The following is a 25,895-nucleotide window of genomic DNA, read 5'->3' as shown; positions in this document are numbered from 1 at the left end:
TTTTAGATTGAAAAGTTATATTACCGGTTGATTTATAATCCTACTCGTTTGTTCTTGGAATATTGTGAGAGGGCAAATATCATGAACTTAGACATATCCACTTGACGTTGTTTCAACTGTCTCGATTGAAACGTAAATTGTAGAATAAATGTTATCTTTTCTTCAATTTAAAAAACATTTTGTAATTTATTATACGTTAATAAAAACATTAATATTGCAAATGTTTTAGTAACAGTTTAGAATTGGATCAGATTTAAACGAATGCAATGCCTCAAATTTAAACACCTGAGATCCGCCGTCAGCTTCCTCTTGTTAATAACTAGACATCCGCTAACTTGATGTGTTTTTTATATACATGGTAAATAATTTATGTACAAATATTGGAAATTATTATTATTTTCTTTTTTTGGTAAAGAAAGAAGTAGAAATGAACTACATATGTGTCGTCAATAGGAACAATATGTACTTTAGTATTCAGATAAAAATGAAAAACAAAACGATGTCACGTTATAAAATGTCATCTCCGAACAGCAATTGAAGATTGCTTTTTAATATTTATAATATTTGTAATTTATAGGTTATTTAATATAAAATCAATACCCATCACAAATTTAAAAAGTCAAGTATTTGAGTCAAGAGAGGCTGAATTTGAAGTTAAAAAGCTATAGAGTTTAAGAGCTACCAAATCTCATTTGCATTCTATATTAACAAGATCAATGAAAGAATTTCGGCTCTAGCTGTCAGAGCCAGGTCCCTTCGCTCTCGACAATGTGGCGCCCCTCATAGGAATATTATAAGTATTAGTGATGTCCATTGAATTGATATATCGATGTTATTGACGTTTTTTTTAATAATTGGGTGATTCGACATAAACTGCGAATATTCAATTCCAATTGGCATAATATTTCAAAGACAGTTATCTTAAATTAATATTACCGTTAAGTTTTATTAAATTTTCTAATGTTGCAAATATACTTCCTTTATTACTACTTTCCCGAGAATCGTCTTTTGTCATTAATAAACTAGAAATAGAAAATTTTCTTATTGAAATACCTTCTTATGTGTATCAGCTAGGATAATATTTCGTTTAAAACTTAAGTATAATTTATGTTTAAATTATTTAGACTTTGGCCATTTTTTATTTTTAATAAATGTCGATATAGAGTATCGATAATGCACATCCCTAGTATAGCTAAAAGTTTAAATACTTGATATTACTTTACTATTCGATATTTATTTTGAGGGAAAGCCTAAAAGGATAGGCGTGTCCGATTCCATCGCCATTTAAATTGTGCTTTAAGGCTTTAAGCAATAAACTCTCTTAAAATATTTGCACAACTCGATGTAAGGAAAAATATTTCGGCATTGTTACAGTTCCAAACAAAAAATATAAATGTAATTATAAAATAACTAGCTGTCACCCGAGACTCCGTCTGCGCGGAATAAAAAAAAAACTTGACTAGTAGCCCATGTTTTCTTTCCGACTATGTTCTACATTTCTGCCAAATTTGAGCGAGATTCATGCAGCTGTTCTGGTGATACCTTCAAACAAACATCCATCCATACGTCCATAAAAACATTAATAATAATAATATTATAAATATATTAGTAAGTAAGTATGAAATTTAATTAGTATAATTTTGTTTGACAAAAAGAGGAATTTAGCCTCTGGTACAATCCGGTACAGTCGTCAAACGAAACTCAGAAATATATCCTCTTCACGCCTATCTTCTGTGCGGCTTTCATTGATCAAGTGAGCTATTCGTGCTGTAGCTAACGCTGCTGCTGACTGTACTTCTGCTAAAAGTTAAGAATGTTCAAATATTGTTGTAACTTGTGTGGGAGTCACAGTCGGTGAATAATTTTTGAAATAAAACATAGTCTTCTGTAACTCATATATTTCTTTTTGAATTGTAAGCAATTTTTAAAAAACACCACTCTTTTTCTTCACGATTAGCCGAATGTCAGAAAAACATGGCCGTCATTCAGACGAGCAATTACAATACTTTTAATTTACGATAACGAAATACTGTCAGATTATTAACATGATAAGTTGAATACGTCTATTTTTTTATTTGAGAATCAAATATTTTAATATCTATATATATATATAAAAGAAAACCGTGTTAGTTACACTATTTATAACTCAAGAACGGCTTTACCGATATGGCTAAAAATTGGTGAGGAGGTAGCTTAGACCCAGGAGATGGACATAGGATACTATTTATTCATTATTTTTTTAATTTTTTTTTCGAATTTATGCCTTGAAAATGCTCCTTTTTATTTAACTTAGTAATATTATAAATGCGAATGTTTAGATGGATGGATGGGTGGGCTACACTAATTAGGTTTTTTATACATCGACGCGGACGGAGTCGCGGGCGACAGCTAGTTTAAAACAAACAAAAGTGTTATTGACTTACAGCATAGACTAAATAACTTTAGGTTAAGGAATTACAGATCATATAAAATGACTAAAAATTGGCTTTAGTGTTTAGACTAAGTACTTAAAACTTTGTATCAATTTTGTATCATTGCTGGATAAACTTTGCTTTGTATTCACAGTTGGCTGTTTGTGGGAAACAAATTAGCATGTCTCATTTAACTTGTGCATACTACAAAGCTTGCAGTCTACATCAGACAACTTTTAAACAATAGCTATATTGTTACAATTACATTAAAATGTTAAACTATTTGATACTTTTTTTAATGGGCAATACAAATTAAGCGCCTTTTTGTGTATCTATAAACAATGTATGGTGTTTCATTCATCAAAATTATACTAAACAAATTTTTTGTTGAATATGTGAAAATCAATTTACTCCAAAACGACTGGATGGATCTGGATGATATTTGAAATAGTGATATATATAATAGCTATTAAATCATTCAAACTTTCGTGAGACATTGTAATAAACTTATATGAAAATAGCTAAAAACTCGTCGCTCATGAGCGACGGGGTACGTCCGCGAAATAATACCAGTACCAATCACCCTGATGAAGGGCCCCGTTGGGCTCGAAACTAGTCGGTGCCGACACCGGACAAATATACATACGTGAGCCGTTTTTATTATATATAAGTTCATTACAATATAGGATACTAAGTTTTTTCTAGTAAATATTATTTATTATTTTGCTTAATAATAATTAAAATTTTCTTTGTTCCAGGTGAAAGGTGTCGACTGAAAAGAAAATGCGTTATTTTCTTGCAACTTAAAAACCTAATAGTGCGACAATAAATACAAAAAGAAATTAAAATTAGTAAGTGCGTGATCGATTAAAAAAACTAGCTAACAAGCTGTTATTACAAAAAGTGACTGGTGTTTAAAACGATGAAATTAAGTGTGAGTGCGTACCGCGCGCATGCGTCTGCGCATAAGAAGATACTGACATCATCGTACCAACAACACTATGGCAGCACGGCCGCGCCGCCGCCCTGCAACCCGGTACAGCATCCCAACTTCACCCCACAGGTCAGTTTAAATTTCATAATACATGATATGACATACGTATATTAGCCAGACTATACCGATTTTTTTTGGTTTTCTGTAACGTACTCTCTGAGTGCACAGATATGTGATAGTTATAAGCCATACAGATAACATTATTGTGCTTGTGCTGTCGAATCTATTCGTCTATCCATAAAAAATAAAATTTTGTTAGAGAGAAAGATGATTAATAAAATAAATATGCCACTAGCGTAGTATCTAAGGCATTATCATCAACCTGCCCTTATACCTACGGAGGGTCGCCACAGTATGTACTAATCCTCCATACATCTCTATCAGCCGTAATATCTGAATCTAACCCCTTCCTAGGCATATCCTCTTTCACACAGTTATTCCATACTTTTTATGGTCTTCCTATATTTTTGTTTAGTATTTAAGTACATGCATATAATTCAGGTATTTTTTATTTCATAAACAATCAAGAAATCCATAGACTTTTTTCATTGTAACTTAGATGTGGTCAAATGAAGCATGTTTCATTTATAAAACTTGTATAACGCGAGTCAAAGTTTGACGTCCGAAATGTTCTCAAGAAACTGATACTTCCGATATTGAATTTCTTTCTTCTTTGAAGAGAACTTATAAAGTAGGCTGTTTGGAGAAGGTGCAAACATTCAATGTAGTGGTGAAACTTTTGTGAACGGTTATATACATAACTTTATCATAGAAATCTTAATAAGCTGTCGCCCGACTACGTCAGAGGGAAATTAAAAAAAAAAACTTTAATAAGTAGCCTATGTGTTCTTTCACATTGTTCTACACCTATGCTAAATTTCATTAAGATCCATGCAGCTGTTCTGGAGATATTTTGAAACATCCATCCATCCATCTAAACATTTGCATTTATAATATTAGTAAGATTTTTTATATTTCATTGGACGACTCTAAGCTCGATTTCATTGGTGTCTTAACGCAATATGAGTTTATCCACTGCTAATGACAGATCCCCCCACTAACCACTCGACTACACTAATAAGCCCAATAGGAATAAAACCCCCTTGGATCGACTCCTCTCACCTAAGAAATAAATAACGGTTTTTCGAATTGTGATTAAATTGATTAATTAATTAGTTGGTCGACTGATTTAGCAATTGATCGGACTACACGACCTGTTGGTGGAGTGATCGACGTGAAGACGTGGTGACTTTCCGAGACTAAAATCTCTATATAAAACATATCATCATCCCTGTCAATATCTTTGACAACACAGAGAATATGTGACAATATGTCTTTATTTTTATTTTTATTTCATAAGGTGGCAAAATCGCTGATGTAGCGAAGTGACCGTTACCCATAGACATACGCAATTGCTTATGCGTTGCCTACCTTTAATCGACGGAGGAGAAGATGCACAGAAAGTAAATATTTTCTATTTCCATGCATCCTGTCATCCGAAAAGTCCACTTCCACTTGCCATTCTTTTCTTAAAAGAGAAGGGGTGGGAAGGGAAAGAGGACTAAATTAGGCCTCCGGGACGCACACTCATCAGACGAAACGCGGAATTGCTTCCACTTCACGCCTTTCTTCTGTGTGGTCGTGGTATATCACCGGGCGAACCGGGCCAATTCGCGCGAAGATGTTAAAGCGGGCTCTACCACTGTTAAAAATCTAAGTCTAAAGCACATTTTGGTGTCAGATACCTACAGTCATAGATCTTATATGGAATGTGAGACCATTAAATAATAGGACAATACGAATTATTAGACATAAGGTATTGATAAAGAAAGCAATTAAATGTGTAATGGAATATTCCCGCTTCAGTAATACGCACGGCTATTGTCGTGAATTGAAGCATTCATACTTATGTAACGTTACTTTCACACGAGGGCAAAACAGTGTGGCAGAGCAGTTATTAATTCAGTATTGATATTTGAATGCAGTTTTTTTGCTCAAAACAGTGCTTACTCGTCTGTTCTACTGGTCTGCCTCTCTTCCTACGTGTGAAATTACCACGTCGCTTGGAATATCAAATTACTCGGACTCGTTAGGGATGTCTACGCCATAGTCAACTAAGCTACTCAGTGCGTGTTGACTTCACACATATCTTTGAATTTCTTCGCAGATCTGTGCAGCATCACGATGTTTTCCTTCACAGCAAGAACGTCGGAAATGTTCATATATAAATCGAAAGACACATCGGTATATGGCGAGATTCGAACCCAGGACATATAGATTACAAGTCAAGTGGTGAACCGCTGAGCCACCGACGCTCCATCAAATTACTTACCAGTCATGATTTGGCAATATACTGAATCATTGTGATTAATATATTCATGACTGTCCGATATAGCAATCATCATGTGATATTCATTTAATTTAAGGGGTTATTTCAACCCAAATTTGATATGGTTTTTTTTACTTACGCGTTTCAAGTAGTCATTGCGAAGTTTTTGTAAATTACTTTTATTGCTCATAAAATACAAATCAATTTCTTAATTATCGTTGACCCTTATAGGTATAAAAGACGTCGACCGCACAGAATTAAAGAAAAACGTAATTAGTACCGTATGTGTTCTTCTAGAGTATATTCAACATCTATGCCAAATTTCACCGAGATCCGTGCAGCCGTTCTGGAGATACCTTCCAACAAACATCCATCCATCCAAACATTCGCATTTATAATGTTAGTAATAGAATAAATACATATATCTCGATACGTATATCTTTTATTTTAAATTATTTTAAGCTTTTAATTATAATTTGGAATTGTACAGTCTACAAAAAAGGTTACATCATAAATTTAATTTCAATTTGAACTTGTTATATTTTTGTCGCTGTGTGTACGCGTAAATTATACGTTGGATTTAGATTTCACTTGTGTCATAAAGACATACGGTCATATATTTGCTACAATTGTCGCAAAAATGTAATTTATTTTGACAGAAAGATATTTAGATTGATTACACGTTACGAATGAGAATTGGTTGATAAATATGGGCAATTACATAAGACATTAGTCATTTTACTAACAGCCCGGGGATATTTTTTTCAATCAAGCAATAGAAAAACATAACATTTCATATTAAATATACTTGTATTACATACTTTATATGATAAAAATAAGCGCTGCCTTTAGGGCTTAAGTATATTTAGCTAAATAACTTATTGTATAATTTCGTTCTATAGTATATAGGGTGTGCAAAAGTCATCACTAAACTGTTTAGTCATAACTTTTGCTATCGTTACTAAATATTTTTGCTACTTTTTTAAATCATGGTATTTCAAAAATATCATCCCAGTTCATTCGCTTTCTTTCATTATCTTACTAGTGGCTACCCCCAATTCCGTCCGCACGAAATTAAAAAAAAACTTAGTAACCTATGTGTTCTTCCAGACTATGTTCTACATATGTGTCATTAAAATCAGGCATTCCGGAGATACCTTTAAACATCTTTTCTTTATTCAAACATTTGCATTTATAATATTAGTAAGATAAGAATTAAGTAATAACACGGGCAAGCTACAATTACTGTTTAAATTCGTAATAACTAAGCAGGGATTTTGAACAGGACAGTAAACAAGTTAGAACCCTTTATTAATCCTTGTAACCTCTTTTCTCGTAAAGATATAGTTTATAATAATCCTTAGCAAAGCGTTTAAAAATAAATGGGGATACTGAACATTAAGAAAGCTTTAAAAAATTCAAGACCACCTGAGCAATAATAATATCATGGTAATTACGTACTTACCCAAAATATTGTAGAGATTTACCTATTACGTAAATACTAGCTGTGGCCTGCGAGTCCTACCGTGCGGAAAAAAAATAGTAGCCTATGTGTTCTTGCAGACTATGTTCTACATCTATGCCTTTCATCAAGATGCATTGAGCCGTTTGCAGGTAACTTGTAACAGACATACAAACATTCGCATTTATAATATTACACATTTATTATCTCATATTATTAAATTAATAAATGTAATACTAATACTTAACAGCTACTTAAATTCTAATTAAGCAAATTCAATTTGAAAGTTCAATTAGGAGTACTTGAATGTTCATTATAAATAAACTTGTACAAATTTCAAAGTCAAAAAATGTATTTTTACATTCTTGCTACTGGTAAAAAGCTTTTAAAGAAAGTATAAAAAATATATAAATATCTCTAAACCAGAAGAGACGTTTTTACTGATTTAAAAATTATACCGTCAACGACGAAGGCACAAAACAAGTTATGGCCCCATTTTGAAATAAGTGTTGTGCGAGACACTGATATATGGAGATATGTAATACGCCTCCTTAGAGCTTTCACACGAGGACAGAACAGTAGAATAGCGTAGCTTACAGACACTGACACAGTACATTCAAACAGTACAATATTGTTCTACTGAATTGCTTTACTCTTCTATCCTCTTGTGAAACTAGCGTTATGAGGAAAAAGGGAATGCGGTTTGGACAGTTTGGTAAATAGCACTTAGTTTTATTGCAGTCGATTGTGTTTTGTTAACATATTTCCTAATTGTCGATTACTTAGTAGGTTTTTACAACAACACGATTAACGCTTTTTATTGTGTTTTTTATTTTTTTTTATTGCGCTATTCGATTTTTAAAAATAATTTTTCGTTTCATTGTAATTAACATCTTGTTGGCGATATTAATTATTTGTTATCATCTAATTATTAGCTTGTTATTGACGTTAAATTAAACGTTAAACGATTAAAGTTAGCTACTAGGGAAAATAGTGCAGTGGTTTCCCGTTGCCTTCAAAAGCCGTGGCTACGTAGTATTAGGGAGTGGACGGGGATTAGGTCAGCAGAGGAACTGTTTCGCCTTGCGCTTGACAGAACCAAATATTTCAAGTTAGCGGCCAACCTTCATGCCTGAAGATGCACTAGAAGAAGAAGAATTATTAGCTTTCCGAATGTTTATTAATTTTCTTAATTACACTGTAAATTTTGATATAAAAACATTGTAACATTTTAGATTGTGTAGATTTACTAAACTTAACTAATATATAATAATAAAATCACGTTTAGAGACTTCTTTTTGACATAGAAAACGAGCAATCACATTATAAATTGAAAGAAAACAAGGGCTTATCCTCTTCTCACAAGTATTTCAACACTTGAAACACAGTAAAGCTATTCTCAGTGATGACTTTTTTATTTCAGAAAGTAACAAGATATTCTCAACAGCTCTTGATTACCAAATTATGCAATCGCACGATGAAAATTGTGTAATTTGTTTCAACATCATCTATAGGTTTTTTTAGCCGTACCAAAATCTATTACTTGATTTTTTTCAAGGACAATAGGGAGATGACAATAACAAGGTTGTGGACCGCCTTGTTCCAGGGCTTATGCCACTCATGCGAGATCGGCGTACATGTTTTTTTATAAACCTTAAGGCTTTATCTTTTTTTTACGACCGGCCATCGGTCTGATGCAAACCCCACTTGGGAGGAATATCAAGGCTGTTGATGTTATCGGTTATTCGCGCTTATTGATTTTGAGGCCAGTTACAATATAGTGAAATTAGTTAAATTAGTAATTCGACTACCAATCGTAGTAATATATTTCAAGAAGAAACTTAGAAGACAGAAGAATAATTCCTGAAAAGAAGAATATGTTAGAAGAATCTGGTGCCACCGATGCTCTGCTCCTCAGGTCATGCAGGCGAAGGAATATGTGCAACCCCACCTGTACTCTCTCGCCTCCATGACCTGAGGAATTGGGCTAAAGCAACGGAGGAAGACATCCCTGGAAGGCATTTAAGAAGGTTTATAATGTGTTGTTCAAACTTTACATTAATAAAAATAAAATAGCCTTTTATTCAGTTCTGCTTACAAGTTACAATAAAATAACAAATATAAATTAAGTTTGCAAGTATGGAGATATAAGTATTAAAAGTTGAAATATAAATGTTAATAGATAAGTAAAATAAGATAAGACGTTAAATGTTACACTTCCAGTATACTTTTTTGCTTATTTTCTGCAGATCTGGCAAACTATAAACATCACAGTGATATCAAACTTTACATTATCTTAGATTTTATTTTAGTTTGTTACTTGTAATACACAATTCAATAATTTCAATAATTAACATTTGACTATATATAACTGAACCGTAGACATCCTTTGCCGAAATACAACAAATATAAAAACAATACGTTCTCTGTAAGTTTTGTCTCTGTCTTTTCAATGGAAATGAAAATAATAACATATTTTTGTTCGCTATTCACAACTTTTATCATTTATGCCGTCCATCCAAACATTTCTAATATTAGTAAGATAAGGAGTATGATAATATTTATGTTTATGCTGATATTTGAATAATTTAATATATTTTTAATATATCGTTTTCAATGAATACATTTAATAACCGCTTTGTGACATAGGTTGTGATCGTAAATGCTTCAGTCGCGATGTGACGTCATAAATCCCTTGTCGTTATTGGACCGGGCGAACGAAGAAGCGATAATAAAGAGACATTCTAAAACTTGTTTACTGCGACAAAGTTCCGACATTTTGTGTTGAAGATAAACCCAACTTGTTTTATAAGATACGAAAGTATGCACCGAACAATAGTAAAAATGTTTTGTTTTATTGTTTACGATGCGATCTGTTTTATCATTAATTTAAATGCTTTCTCCCTAATTTTTTATATATTACTAGCTGTCGCCCGCGACTCAGTCCGCGTGGATATATAAAAAAAATTAATATTAGTAAGTTAAATAAAAAGCAGCTCTTCAAGGCATAAATTCTAAAAAAAAGAGTAAATAGTATCCTATGTCCGTCTCCTGGCTCTAAGCTCTCTCCTCACCAATTTCCAGCCATATCGGTTAAGCCGTTCTTGAGTTATAAATAGTGTAACTAACACGACTTTCTTTTATATATATATATATATATATATATATATATATATATATATATAGATAGATAAGTTTGCAAACGAACTAGCGGTCACTTGAATACGACACAATAGTGAAGCGACCGTTACGCATAGCCATCCGAAATTGCAGATGCGTTACCTAAGTATAAACTCAAAGTGCCTTACTTGAATCGACAGAGAAAGTATAGAAAGATGATATTTTTATATATGTCCCCTCCTTTGTTAAATTCTCTTTCCCGTTCCATTCTCATTAACTCAATGCTATAACACGTTACAAAATTAACATTTATATTTGTTGAATTATTGATTACTTTAAATGTGAACTGTCATGACAGCTGTATTATTGCTCTTTCTGTTTAAAAATAATGAGAGTTGACATTATTGTCATATAGGTATTGTCAAAGTGGAGATATAATAGTAAATATTATAGCGAAGATAACAAACAAGCTTCTTGTAAATTACAAGACAGGTTTCCATTTCAATTATACAAGTCACGTCTTATATTTTCATGTCACGCCTTAATACGACATGTGAGGTGTGCCGAATATTTAATGCGAAAATTCAATTCAAACCTTATTTTATTGGAAACTAGCTGAATTCCGTCTACGTAGTAATCTTAGTATCTTACTAATATTATAAATGAGAATGTTTACTTGGATGGATGGATGTTTGTTTGAAGGTAATCTCCAGGACGGTTGAACGGATCTCGATGATATTTGGCATACATATAGAACATAGCCTCGAGGAACGCGTAGGCTACTAATTACGTTTTTTTTTAATTCCGCATGGACAGAGTCACGGGCGATTTAAAATAATTTCTTTTCATGGTACAGACATTATAAAAATGCATGCATGTTTGCAGAAATATTTGCTTTTTACTTTGAAGAAAGTTGAAATTCAATACTATAATCCTTCAGTAATCGAACCTTCACACTGTCTCACAAAACGATGTGAACACTTTAATTACTGAGGTGTCTGATCCTCGCCCGATCTGTATTGATTAAGTACCACTTTACAGTTTCCAATATCGATAATAGGCTTGTGAACCGATTTTTTAAATGTTTCATTCTGTAAATATATGTATAACTAGCTGTCGCCCGCGACTCCGTTCGCGCGGTATTAAAAATAGATGTTGGCCGATTCTCAGACCTACTCAACATGTTTACAAAATTTCATGAGAACCGGTCAAGCCGTTTCGGAGGAGTATGGGAACAAAAATTGTGACAAGAATATAAATTTAGGATTTTAAAAAGAAGTAAGATTTTCAAGAAAGTCATAGAATTAAATTGTGTATTTTGTAATTAAAAATTTAATAAACTTAATTTCTTTTATAAAATTTTGTTTTTTTTTTGGAATCTTAATAGCTGTTCAACAAAACAAACATTTTACAAGTACACAAGTTATAAGGTAATTAGGAACATGTTCATCTTTTGTTTTTATTAATGAGTTATGTTTTTTAAACCTCTTTGTATTATATTATAATAAGCAAAGATATTTTCGTGAGGTAAATTGTGACAAAGAATTGGAGGAGTTAGGCGTGACCGTGCAGACTATAACTCGCTTAACTTTAATGCCGTCTCACTGACAATAACTTTGTAAAAGTCTTCCAAATCTTATAAATCTCTGAAGCCTCCCTCTTCCTTATAAATTTATTATACATTTCACACAGAAATAGATAGCTTCGTTTTGAAAGTAATCATTAATCTGTTAGGCTTTTGTACATAATTTAAAATTACTATATTTTACGCTTTATAAGATGTCTACAAGTGCTACGAGTGCTACGTTGCTACGAGTATAAGTAGCTTGAAGTCATAGGCAATGAAAGCACTTAATATTTGTTAAAATACAACATAATTTAAGTTTTAACAATTAGAAAATGAAGGATCACTATTTTTTAATAATTATATAATTTAATAACTTTCATTTTTTTCCGTGTTTTCCAAACAAAAATATTTTCAACCATATCCTCAAGTTTTCCGTTTCTTTTTTAATTTCCCGCTCAATTTAACACCAACCAAGTTAAAGTAGCGAAGAACTTAGTCTATTTACTTCGGTTGTAGAAAACTTAATATGCTGTGAACGTCGACGATTAATTTCACCGCAGGGCACAATTGTAACGCTTTGTACGGGCTCGATAAATTGAACTCAAGGTGATTTAGACTTTGTTCAGGTAAATATAAAGTTGTTTCTCACTTTGAACGAAGTAAATCTTTTTCAGATAAATGTCACACTGAGTTTTATATGATACCTAGCTGTAAAGCAGTCTCAAAAAGGTCTCCCTCTCACTGGAGAAGTATCGAGTAGTCACAATGAAACACTGGTTATATCTTGGTGCGAGTCAACTTTATTTAAATGCGATCGGCAAGTCGATAAACATACAAAATAAATCTATATCGTGATCTAAACAATATGTTCTGCCATCTATTGATATAATTATGGAAACTATATTGACATAGCGTTCAACATTCCGCCCACCATGGACATACCATGTCCATTACTTAATATACTGAATTACAATGTATGTACAAATCTAAACATGCTACAATAGGGAAAAATAACCAAAACAATCTTCAATTAACCTATACCTTAACATGTGCCTGTTGTTTCTTAAATAAACAGCTCACCGACAACATATGTGGGTTAAAAATTCAGACTTATGTAATCTTAAATAAAGAACATCTTGTATATAAAATTAAAAGTTAAACCAACTTATAAGCTAAATAAACAAACAATAGAGAACTATTCATAAACATAACCTATATATTTAGCTTAAGAGGTAACTGGTAGTACAATCAACTTCGGCACAGGTTAAATTTCTTAGTAGTTGAACAATTAGGATATTTAATTTTAACCTTAACTTTATTTATAAATTCTTTACAGTACGTTCTTTTGACTAATCTATTTAGTTTAGAAAATCTTGACAATATATTTTCATCGTTTATGACTGCTGAATATTGTTCCTTCAAATCTAGATTTCGTATAAGTCGTTTCTCTAACATGAGAAAACGCCTTAATGCTATATCTCTGGACCCACTATACTTACAACTTGATCATAACATTTAAACGGTACGCGAACAATATTAATATTGTGACAATTGGTGAGAGTTTCGCTATGGCTGATTGCTTTAAGTTGACCAGATAAGATCCAACCCAGTGTGGTATTCTGAGCAACTAAATGACTGGACGGATCCTTGACTATCCCTTCTAACAATATCTGGCTATAAACTTCAGCTCCAAGAAGCAGATCTATCTTGTTCGGTACATCGAATGAAGGATCTGCCAGGGCCATAGACGACATGAAATTAGTGGACTGTTCTTTAATCTTTCTTTCAGGTAAGAGAGTGGTGAGTTTCTTCATAACAAAAGCTTCAACATTAATTTGAAAACTGGGGTCTATGCGGGATTGAATTCTAATCGTAACCATTGAAGTGCACATAATAGACGCACTAGGATCACCGCCTAAACCTGAAATTACTCTCTTACTGGATGTGCGTTTCAAGCCTAGCAACTGAACTGTGGACTCCGTCACAAACGAAGCCTGAGATCCCTGGTCTAGCAGGCACCTTAAATCAAAAAGAGTTCCGTTCCTAGACTGTGCTTTAATTAACGCAGTGGCTAGCAAAACTTGAGTGTGACTACTCGAAAAACAACTTACAACATTGGTGGACTCGCTATCGGAGGTAGTAGCTGGTAAATTCTCAACATGAAGGGCTGAACTACCTTCCTTATTACCAATGGAGACATTTTTGAGATGAAGGAGAGTATGATGTTTCTTATTACAAAAGCGACAACGACTCGATTGCCGACATGAGTATACGAAGTGATTGGCACCCATACAATTAAAACATAAATGATGTGTTTGGACAAACTTACGACGCGCTTCAACATTTTGACGACCGAATTTCTTACAATAGCTTAACCTATGATTTTCCCGACAAAAAGAACATGAGTGTGTGGTTACACTAGTTGATGCATGATATGACTTAACTGAATGACTGCGACTTGACATATGTCTTTGTTCCTTATTGTCAAGAAATTCAAGAGACCTAAAACGATGCTCAAGAAACTCCTGAAAAGTTTTAAATTTAGGCAATTCATTGGGCGACTCACTAATCTTAGCCTCCCATTGCTTACGTGACTCATTATCTAATTTTTGACATAAAATATAAATAATTAAAATATCCCAGTCATCAACTTTAATGCCTAAATTCCTTAATGCATTCAAACATTCATTAGATGTATCAAGAAGTTCCCTCAGTCCGTTAGACGACTCGACATGTATAAATTTTTGATTCATAAACCTCTTTAAGATACAATTCGCTAAATATTTTTTATTATTATATCTGGTTTCTAATTGTAACCAAGAAATGGAATAATTGCAACTAGTTACAGGTACATGTTTTAAAAGACTTTCGGCATCGCCCCTTAAATGAGTCTTTAAATAATGCAAATTCTGTACGTCATCCAAAGAATTATTGTTGTGTATCAAACTAATAAATAAATCGCGAAAACTAATCCAGTCCGCATAATTGCCAGAGAAAATCGGCAGCTCTATTTTTGGTAACTTAACAGACGAATGTGTATTTATGTGCTTTGATTGACATTCAGAATTTTCGACAGAACTACAAGTTGACATATTTAATTTTTTTAACAATTCTTTCAGTTCCGTTTTCAAATCAAGATACAACTCTTTGGTTGTCTCGTATAAATTAGTCGTATTATACTCCGACCTTTCAAACTCGGTCGGTTTAACCGAGCTGACAATTTTGACATGATTGTCAGAAAAAGACAGCCATTCCGTTTCTAAATTTTCTAATCTTGTTTCAATGTAAGAAACTGTTATTCTTTCTTTTGGAGACTTCTTAAAGTTTACTTTAGCCTTGGCAATGGTAGAATATAAATTACGTTGCACATTACTTAACGCTTCCATGATGACACTGACGTTGACGATGACAACTTTAAGTCAACGCTTGTCAATAACAAAATTGTTCAAACACTCACGTCACGAAGCGGTCTGACGTCGTCGCGTCAATATATGGACTCCTTTGCCAACACTGCTTGCGTATATGTTCCAAGTCCAATTCCGCTATAGGTTAAGCGGTGTCCTGGTAGCGCCATCTAGTTTGTCCAAGTCCCAACATACTCTTCCTTGTATGTAATATCTTGAAAGCTTGAAATTTTCCACCGGCGGACCACAGTACACTAGTCCAAAATCGGCTCGCTAAGGACCATGTAAAGCAGTCTCAAAAAGGTCTCCCTCTCACTGGAGAAGTATCGAGTAGTCACAATGAAACACTGGTTATATCTTGGTGCGAGTCAACTTTATTTAAATGCGATCGGCAAGTCGATAAACATACAAAATAAATCTATATCGTGATCTAAACAATATGTTCTGCCATCTATTGATATAATTATGGAAACTATATTGACATAGCGTTCAACACTAGCTGCCGCTTGCACATCTGTCCGCGCGGAATTTAAAAGAAACCTATGTGTTCTTCCAGACTATACATCTAGAATCATACAAATTTCAGCGAAATCCCTTGTAACAAACATCCATCCATGTATAGATTCGTCTATTCAAACATTCGCGTTTATATTATTGGTACGATAATTTTTTTTTGTTTTTAAATAGATAAAGCAAACTTTTTTCTTTTAGTATATCTTTTATAACATCCAATCCAAACTGATCGCTTTTAAATTTCGAATACGGTGACCAATTTTCGAGTTCCGTCGCAATCATACGATAAATTATTATTATTAAATATCTGATCAGTTCTCAAACCAATTTAAACTTTCAGCTATATTTAACCAAAAATCTCGCGTTAAATTAATGTGCGGTAAATTCGCTTCGGTCGCACTTCGAGTTTGAAATGTCAAATGTTCCATTAACATTTCGCCTACATGTAAAACTAACTGTAGCCCGCGACTCCATCCACGCGGAATTAAAAAAATAAATATAATTAGTAGCCTATGTGTTCTCCAGGCTATGTTCTACAACTATGGCAAATTTCAGCAAGATCTATCCAGTGTTACCTTCAAACAAACATCCATGTATCTAAACATTTATAATATTAGTAAGATTATTTGATGTTTACATGTAAGTCTGTTTGTTTATAAGAGCGTAGGCTCAGGGGTCAAGCACTTGACTTGCAATCTGCAGGTCCTGAGTTCGAATCCCGCCATGTACCAATGTGTTTTTTGATTTCCGATTTACATATGTACATTTATCCGATGTTATTACGGTGAAGGAAAACATCGTATTGCAACCTGCACATATCTGAGAAGACATTCAAAGATATGTGTGAAGTCAACCAACCCGCACTTGGCCAGCGTGGTTGACTTTGGCCTAAACACCCCCAACTTAGTTTAGGCTCCGAGCCCCTCAGTGGGGACGTATAGTGAGCTGATGATGAACGTAAGTCTTAATAAATGAAGTCGTAGTAAATTGATGATAATCTTCTTTGACACAATTTTTTTGGTAAAACTAACAAATTAATCAAATAAACACTTATTGATAGAGGAAATGGGTAAAAGTAGGAAGCTAATTCTGACCGATTACCCTTTAAACGCAATTAAGTGTCAAATGTGGCGTTAATTCCCAATCTACTATATTAAATTTGCATCCAGTTAACCGTGATTGGTATCTTAATTAGTTTTAATTAAGTCTATTGGATTACTTATAGGTAGTAACAGCTCCACTATTTCAGTATAAGACCTTTCAAGTTATGTCCTGCGAATCTCATCATCAGCTCACTATACGTGTCCACCAAGGGGCTCGGAGCCTCCCCTGACTTAGGGGGGGCTGGGCCATAGTCAACCACGCTGGCCAAGTGCGGGTTTTCTCAGATATGTGCAGGTTCAATAACGATGTTTTCCGTAAGAGCGGCAGATAAATGTACATACAAATCGGAAATCGCAAGGCACATTCGTACACGTAGGCTACTAATTAGGTTTTTTTTAATTCTGCGTGGACAGAGTCTCAGTGTTAGTGTTGTTAATAAATTTCGAATGAATCAGCGAAAATTGAATTAATAGTAATTTGATTATTATTTTAATAATACTTTTTTGTTGTAATTTTAATCTACGTTTGCAACACAACCTGATGAGTATTATTTTTGCGAAGTAGTGCTTTTAAACTGAAGGAGAAAAAATATACAAATAATTTTATGGATTCAATATGTATCAAAAGATAGTGTCTAGAATAGTCTAGTTTTCTCGCTATTTAAGAACTGATTTATAACAGGAATGATTGAAGCTGGCGCCATCTTGTGTTAAAAAACTTAAAGTAGGAAAAGCTGCAAAAGTGCGATAAGTGTACAATAGATGGCGCTCTTTCAAATTCTTTAGGTTTTAAAGGTAAAAATTTTTTATCCTTCTGTTTTTTGTAAGCAATGACTTCAATATTTTTTTAACCCTTAAATGCATAAAGTAGTAAAACTGCAACATACCATAAAAATTTTCATAAGTAGTTATTGTCTAGTGAGTGCATAGTGTTGTAGTTCTGCAACAAATGGTTTTTAATAAAAATAGCTATGAAAATAAAAAGAACTATTTTTTTTATTATTTTTCCCTAAATCAGCATATTCATGGCTCCAAAATATATTTTTTCTCGGTCTAAAAATAAAATCATGCATATATTCATGCATTTAAGGGTTAAATACAAAAATGTTAATGATAAATAATAGGTAAATCGAACATTTAAAACATAAGTTTAAATTATAATAAAACTGATTTACTTCACTCTTTCGCCGAGATAAATACAGTCTTAAACTGATTAATGACTCACAATAAAACCATTAAAGTAAAACTCCTAACTTAATTAAATTTTCAAACGGCCCCTACCCGGCCTTAAAGAGGAATAAAGTGGGTAATAAAAACTAAGACACTTGACGTTTTTCAACATTTATTAGAAACCTCTAATCTAAATCAATTCTATGCAAAAATACTTTTTTGAAAGTAAGAATGCTCCACTTAAAAAAAATATTTAAATGACAAGAAACAATTTTATACTCGTACAAATCTAACAGTGAAGCTGTTTAGAGTAAGATTTCACTAGCCAATCAATTGCATAAAAACAAATCTGTGTTTTATAACTCCGTCTGCGCGTTATTAAAAAAACCATAACTATTAGCCAATGTGTTCTTCCAGACTATGTTCTATACCTATGCCAAGTTTCAGCAAGATCCATTCAGAAGTTTATATGGGAAAAAGAAAATGGCTGTTTTTAGGGTTTTCCCGGTAATTATTCGATTTTTTCTTGCCTTTTAAGCCTTCCCTAGACTTTCACAAACAATACAAGATCAAGATAAGAAAAATCCGTTCTCGAGTTTTAGCGAGACTAACGAACAGCAATTGATTTTTCTATAGATTAGTGGAATGGTAGGGATGTTTTGTTCAATTCAGTTCAGCAGCGTAAATTCATATTAAGTGTAATTTTGTTTATTTATAAATTCAAATAGCAATCGAGTTTCATAGTAACATTTCAACGAATACAAATACAATTTGGATGTACACTACGCACGTAACAATTTCAAACATTGAAACAATATTAGTCTACGTTTGCTATTTCAAAATGATTAACAACGAATTTCCAACATAATTCTGTAGGTGAAACATTACACTGTTAATCTCTTTGATATCCGATTGATAAATATGATATTGGATTGTGTATAGAAGTTTTATACTACTACACTACTTTTTACCCGCGACTTCGTTTGCGCAGAATTAATAAAAAAGGTGAAATATATCTCACGTGTTATTTGAGACTATGTTCTGTTTATGCCAAATTTCAATACGATGTGTTGAATCGTTGCTGATTTATCGAGTATATACATACATATATAAATCTAATGTATCCCATGGTGACTGTACGCATTTAGGGATTTTAGATATTCTTCATGTTTTTCCAGGCTGTATACTACATGTATGCAAAATTTTATCGAAATCTATGCAGCCGTTACGAAGATTCCTACTTGTACCTACAGCTTGTTTTAAATATTGGACAGTCAGAACATTGATTTATTTATGTCTTATTTCTATAAGCCAGGAGCTTCTACTTCAAGTCGTATTTTCATATCACAAGAGAGCATTTAATACTAATAAAATGGCTATAAATAATATTACGATGTAGGTCAAAGCAGGATATCAGGGTGCGAGTATTAAAAAAGTTATAGAATCTCCGATATTCATTCGAGTGTCTACGCGTTTATAAACTTTTTATTGGATTTCTCTTCCCACGTGATAGAATTTTATATCGTATAAAGTGGAAAATAACCTTAGATGGTTTAAACCGATGTCTTTTTTATATCATAAGGTTGCAAACGAGCGAGCGGCCATCTGAAATCGCTGAAATAGCGAAGTGACCGTTGGCCTTTAATCGACGGAGGAGAGGATGCACAGAAAAAAAAATCCCTTTCCATGCATCCTCTCATCCGGAAAGTTCACTTCCACTTCCCATCCTTTCCTTATAAGAAAAAGGGTGGGAAGGGAAAGAGGACTAAATAAGGCCTCCGGGACGCACACTCATCAGACGAAACGTGGAATTGCTTCCACTTGACGCGTGTCTTCTGTGTGGTCGTGGTATTTCACCGGGCGAGCCGAGACAATTCGTGCGAAGATGTTAAAGCGGGCTCTACCACCGTTAAAAAATGTCTGTAGATTTCTAGCCATTATACAGTTCATATTTTAGGACATCTAGTGGAAACGTACTTTAAGTAATAAATAAGTCTTTTAAATCATCACATTCAAAGGAAACAATCTCTAATTTTTTTCGTCTTAAAAATAATATGAAGGATGTGAACACGTTTTTAAACAACTGTTACAATGGAAGCTGACGGTTAGATTGAAAGTGATAGGCATCTTCTCTAATTCATAACAAAAAGTAATTGTAACCCGATATTTTTTAAAAACAAATTCTGTTTGTTATGTCAGATTTTATACTTACTTAAGAGAAGTAGTCTTACTAATAATTAAAATGTGAATGTTTGGATGTATGTTTGTTACAAGGTATCTCCTATCCTAAATAGATCTTGATAAAATTAGGCACAGATGAAGAATATAATCTGGAAGAACACGTAGGCTACTTATTAAGTTTTTTTTTAATTCCGCGGTGGCAGTCACTGGCGACAGCTATTCATTTATATAGCTTAATACGCTACGATAAAATTGTTCGAGCGAAGTATGAATGTTCCGCTTTGATTCACTCAGGAACGAAATTGCGCAATACTGAACATATTGTAACACAGAAAATATATTTATTGCAATAGAGAAACAGATATAAATCTAGATAAATCTTTTGTCTGCTACTAATCGTAATAAAATTAATTTTGCTGTTTGATATTTTAAACTCTTGGTCACCACTTGACAGTCTGTCAGCGATTTTTTTGGCAAATCTATCTTACTAATACTGTAAAATCGAATGTTTAGATAGATGTTTGTTTGAAGGTATCTTCAGAACGGTTGAACGAATCCGGCTGAAATTTGGCATAGACGTAGAACATAGTCTAAGAAGACATAGGCTCCTTAATAGATTTTTTAATTACGGGACGGAATCGTGGGCGACGGCTAGTTTGACCATCTAATTTTCAGATATAAATTCCTTATTGATTAAGTTGTAAACGTAATTTAAAAAGTTATTACGCTAATGCTAAGAAAATCCAATCAAAGTTGAAATATGACTCCCGTATTAATTTTACGTATCGATTTCCAAACTTTGATTTGGCAAATCTTGAATTTTCTAATTTTGTTATCGAAAATTCATAACTTTTGAAGTTAAATATTAATAATAATTTGATTAAAATTGATTGATTTGAAACGATACTAAAATTGTGTAGTCATTTCATATGGGACCAAAACAAGAGTTAAACTTACTAGAAAGTTTAAATCTTAGGAATTTAAGCTTACATTATCTTTGGTGTCCTTTAGCCGACTTCAAAAAGAAGGAGGTTATAAGATCTTGGAACCACAATGTATTATACATACCTTAACAAGTAGTATGAACCTTACTAATATTGTTAATGTGAATGTTTAGATGGATGGATGAATGCATGTTTGATTGAAGGTATCTCCAGAACGACTGCATAAATCTTGGTTAGGAATATTATTGAAATTTGGCATAGACGTAGAATATAGATTGGAAGAACACATTGTTAATTAAGTTTTTTTTATCCGCGTAGGGGAGTCGCGGGCGACAGCTAGTTAGATTTAAATGGCATATAAAATTATTCAAATAATCCCTTTGTTCTTTTTAGATTGTAAAAAAGGTACATTTCAAAAGTTTAATTATCTAGTTGGAGAATAGGAAAAATAAATTTAAAACGAATACAATTAAAAACAGTTTCAGTTAAAGCAGCTTTTGTTGCATTTAAAGAGAGTTTAATGATCTGTAAGAATAGGGAGGTGTTCAAATTTTGTAAACAGAGACGTAATGTCTAGACGACTGGGCTTCTTTATGTTTACACAGGATGTTAACCTTCACCAGACATGCTAGGAGGCTTATTAGCATTATTTTTAGTTACATATTTCGACAGACTAGAATAACTATCTACTAATATTATAAATGCGAATGTTTAGATGGATGGATGTGTCAAGATATCTCTGGAACGACTGAACGGATCTCGATGAAATTTGGCATACATATAGAACATAGTCCGGAAGAACACGTAGGTTACTATGTGTTTCATTTTTTAATTCCGCGCGAACGGAGTAGCGGGTAACAGCTAGTAGTTCATATTTTATGGATTGTTATAGTTAACTTCGCCTTGACAAATTAAGACATTATGCGAATAAAGTTAGAACTTCTGTGGTTGTTGTTTTGTTGAACGGACTATTAAAAGTGATATCAAACCATTCTGTATACTTTTACTGACGCACCCAGAGGTTAATGGTGACTTAAGCATTCTTGAACTCTTACTAAATGTGCATTAATTAAACGACACTATTGGCGACCAATCGACGTCTCTGACTGATGGTTTCTGAAATCAAATTTTCTGTATAAACATATCGTTGTCCCTGTCATTTTCTTTGATAAAATAGAGATAACAATATATTTTAAATGGAATTGATTTCAAAAACTCCAGTGACTCCGACAATATGATATTCATATTAATACAAGTGCTCTGATTTCGCCTTAAAACTTGAAAACCTTATCGTTTCTGGTTATGGCATTTAATTTAAAACTATAACTCATTTTACATCATTCCGTGTAATCAGCAGAGATTCAGTATCATATTAACCTAATTGGATTTGCTTAAATCACGAAATGAAAGTCTTTCGTGTTTTCAAAACTCGTTTAACTTCAATTAGAGAAGGAAGCCTCTACTTCTGTTACTTGAGTATGCTGTTGAAACTTTAATATTATAAATGCGAATGTTTGAATGGATGGATGGATATTTGTTTGATGCTATCTCCGCAAAGGCTGAACTGGTATCGCTGAAATTTGGATGTAGAACAGTCTGCAAGGACACATAGTCTACTAATTAAGTTTCTTTTAATTCCACGCGGACGAAATCCCGGGCGACAGCTAGTTTCTTTTATAATTTCCATAGAAATTATCTCTAAAATAGTTTTGAACCGCTTTAGAATTGATAAATGGTCCTTTTTCTACATAAAATTTTTGTACTACGCCTTTAAGAATTCTTTTTCACTAAGCGCGATTCTGTGCGTTTATGCTCTTTTCATGACAGTCACTGTCAGTGAAAACTATGCTTATACTAAATAGTACATATTGCTCATTACGCGGTTATTACCACCAGTGGAAATGGTATTTAACGTAGTTTTACGCACTCGCAAATGCAATACATTAGAAGGCTGTAGATGCTTTATTAATAGAGAGGGGAGTGGATGCAACCAAAAAAAAAATTCCCTTTAGTATATCCCTTTCCCGCCAAATCTAATGTTTAGAAGTATATCTATTGTCTATTATAAGGATGACAAGCCGCAAACTCGAGGCGCTTACTGAAAATCAAGAGCGTTTTGACATTCAAAAGGAAAATACCTTAGTTATAAACCTTTGAAGTCGATAGCAAACACTTGACGTATTTATTTTAAGAGAACTGGCAGATACAATCAATTTAAGATTTAAATATTCTGAAAAAAAAAATTAACGTCATAACTGGCAACTAAGAACAGTGTTACGATAGGTCAGATGAACAAAAGTAGTGTAACACTGCACTGATCTTTTGGTTAACAAACTAAGACAGTGTTCACACTGCATCCATTTTAGCTTCTGCGGTATCAGAATGAAAGAATGTTGAGCATGTTTTATTTATTTAAATTTAACTCTTGTTAAAACTAAAGCAACATAGCAAAACGTAGTCACTCAACTCTGAATATATTCTAAATTAGCTGTCTCTTCGTCCGCGAGGAATTATAATAACTTATACAGTAGCCTATGTATTCTTCGAGACTATGTTCTACATGTGTGCCAAATTTCATCAAAATCCGTTGAGTTGTCCGGCGATACCTTCAAACATCCATCCATCCATCCATCTATCCAAACGTAATACACTAAGGCTTAAAACATTCGTTGGTTGGTATGAATTAGATTTTAAATAGCTTAATTCTACGCAATTGTTAAATAGATTTTTGGAACTATTCTTATAGCTTTAAAGAAAGTTGTACTTGTTACCTAATAAAGTAGTGAAAATACTCGTATCTCTTACATTTAATTGGAGGTCAGGTGCAATTTGTATTCTCTTGAATAATTGATGAGCAAGCCTCGGCGGACAGACGTTTGCGAAATGCTTCATTTAAATACAGAATAAATTAAAGCAAAATAATTCTGTACATTTCAAACCAAGCGTCTATAACAGGAACATAAAATAATATTAATTCGAATTCAGTCTACATTTTCCAATCAAAATACTAAACATTAATAATTAAAATTGTGTACATTGGGTTAAAAAAATATACGTCATCTTAACACGTTATCTGCCAGAATGATTTTTCGAAAAATGATATATTTTTTTTTTTAATTTTGTCCAAAACCATTTGAAAACACCTAATAATATAGTAATACCTTATTTACATTGCTCATATACTTATTGTTTACATATTTACAATTCGTCGGACATATAGTCCGACACGGCCTTGCGGGTCACGCTGTATACAACAATTCGATTAAAAAGCGTCCGACAAGCCACAGCAAGGTGTTGAATGGAAGTATGACTTGTCGGACACATAGTCCGACACGGCTTGATTGAAACATTAGCTTGTCGGACATATAGTCCGACATGGCAGCTAACCTGTTAAAGGCAACATTTTCTTGACTCTGACATCAAGCCAAATTTTATTAAAGCATATTTCAAACTAGTCAAATAAAGTAGGTAAATAAAATTTAGCAGCAAGCCACATTTGTAGAAATTAAAACCTTCTTACAAATTTCACCACCTATCGGCCAAGTTTTGGATCTTATCTCATATTCCCAATTCTTAGATAGATGGCGCTTTTATAAAAAGTAGATCAGCATAGTTTTACCAATGCTCTTTTTAAATTTTTTAAATGTATATAACCTATAAATTTGCAAATATTATGTTAAAATCAACACTTACATTACACTTACGTAAATATTCAATAATATATTGAACAACATATAAAAATATATCAAAATATCATAGTATTTGAACCTATTACAACACAACGAGTGGTCAGTACACTTAATCATTAAGCTATTGGCGCTTTTACAAATTAATTTATTTATCTAATTATGGCCTTTATAAGGAAGATATTGAAGCAAAAGATTATTCTGTAATCCAAATTAATCTCCTTTGTGAAAAATATTATTGCTAATTAGGTGGCGTTTTTTTCTTTTCATCCGTTTTGGGTCCATCCTTGAAAGGACTTAATGCTATTAAATTTTATATAATATATTTTTAACGAATTATTCTTTATTATTGATTTTATTATTATACTAATTTTGTAACTCTATTGCTACGTTCTTTATATCTTTTCTTATTTAAATTAAATATAATGAAATCATAGTGCTATACATATATATATGAATATGTACCACCAGCCTGTATTTTGAAATAAAAATATACTGAAAGTTGTATTTCTAATAGTTTTTAATCATAGGATTCATTTACGTGAGCTAAAAGATGTCAAGAGAAAATATAGTACGTATCGATCAAGTAAAAAGGTCAGGCTGAAGGCTTGGTGACGGATTTAACCCACATTTGGGATCAAATATAAACTTATACGGTATGACCTCACGGACAGAGTGGAAAGGTTTTTATTTCCTGAATTTACAGAGTGTTTTCACTGTTTATTTTTCCAACAATTTATCTTAGTATCGTGAACAATTTATTTTAGTATTATTCAGGAATATTTTGAAAGGCAATTTATTATAACAGAAAGTAAACAAGCATAAGATTATCTTTTTACTTTTTTTCTGATAGTCTGAAGTCGTCACTCTGGTGTATCTGCTTCTTCTAGCTCAAAGTAAACCCTATTCTATCTAGAATCTAGTATTCATTATTGAGCTCTTAAAAGAAATCTAGATTTCGATTTAGAAGATCTAGATTTAAAAACAATTTTACTTGAGGTAACTTATTAT

At 32.8% G+C, this 25,895-nt stretch overlaps 1 protein-coding gene across 1 annotated transcript in view; it reads left to right on the top strand.

Annotated features, from left to right (window-relative positions):
- Positions 1-3,327: 3,327 nt before the first annotated feature.
- Cngl (Cyclic nucleotide-gated ion channel-like) overlaps positions 3,328-25,895 on the top strand; it is a 62,287-nt gene continuing 39,719 nt past the window's right edge. The window contains exon 1 of the mRNA XM_013312594.1: positions 3,328-3,474. Coding sequence (XP_013168048.1) covers positions 3,334-3,474 — 141 coding nt within the window. The 5' untranslated portion in view covers positions 3,328-3,333. The remainder of the gene's footprint in view (positions 3,475-25,895) is intronic.

Source organism: Papilio xuthus, unplaced genomic scaffold (genome assembly GCF_000836235.2).
Source record: "Papilio xuthus unplaced genomic scaffold, Pxut_1.1 DF827679.1, whole genome shotgun sequence".
In the NCBI taxonomy this organism is placed as follows: Eukaryota; Metazoa; Arthropoda; class Insecta; order Lepidoptera; family Papilionidae; genus Papilio; species Papilio xuthus.
Note: the sequence above shows the minus strand (reverse complement) of the source record. Positions and strands in the feature narration are given on the sequence as shown.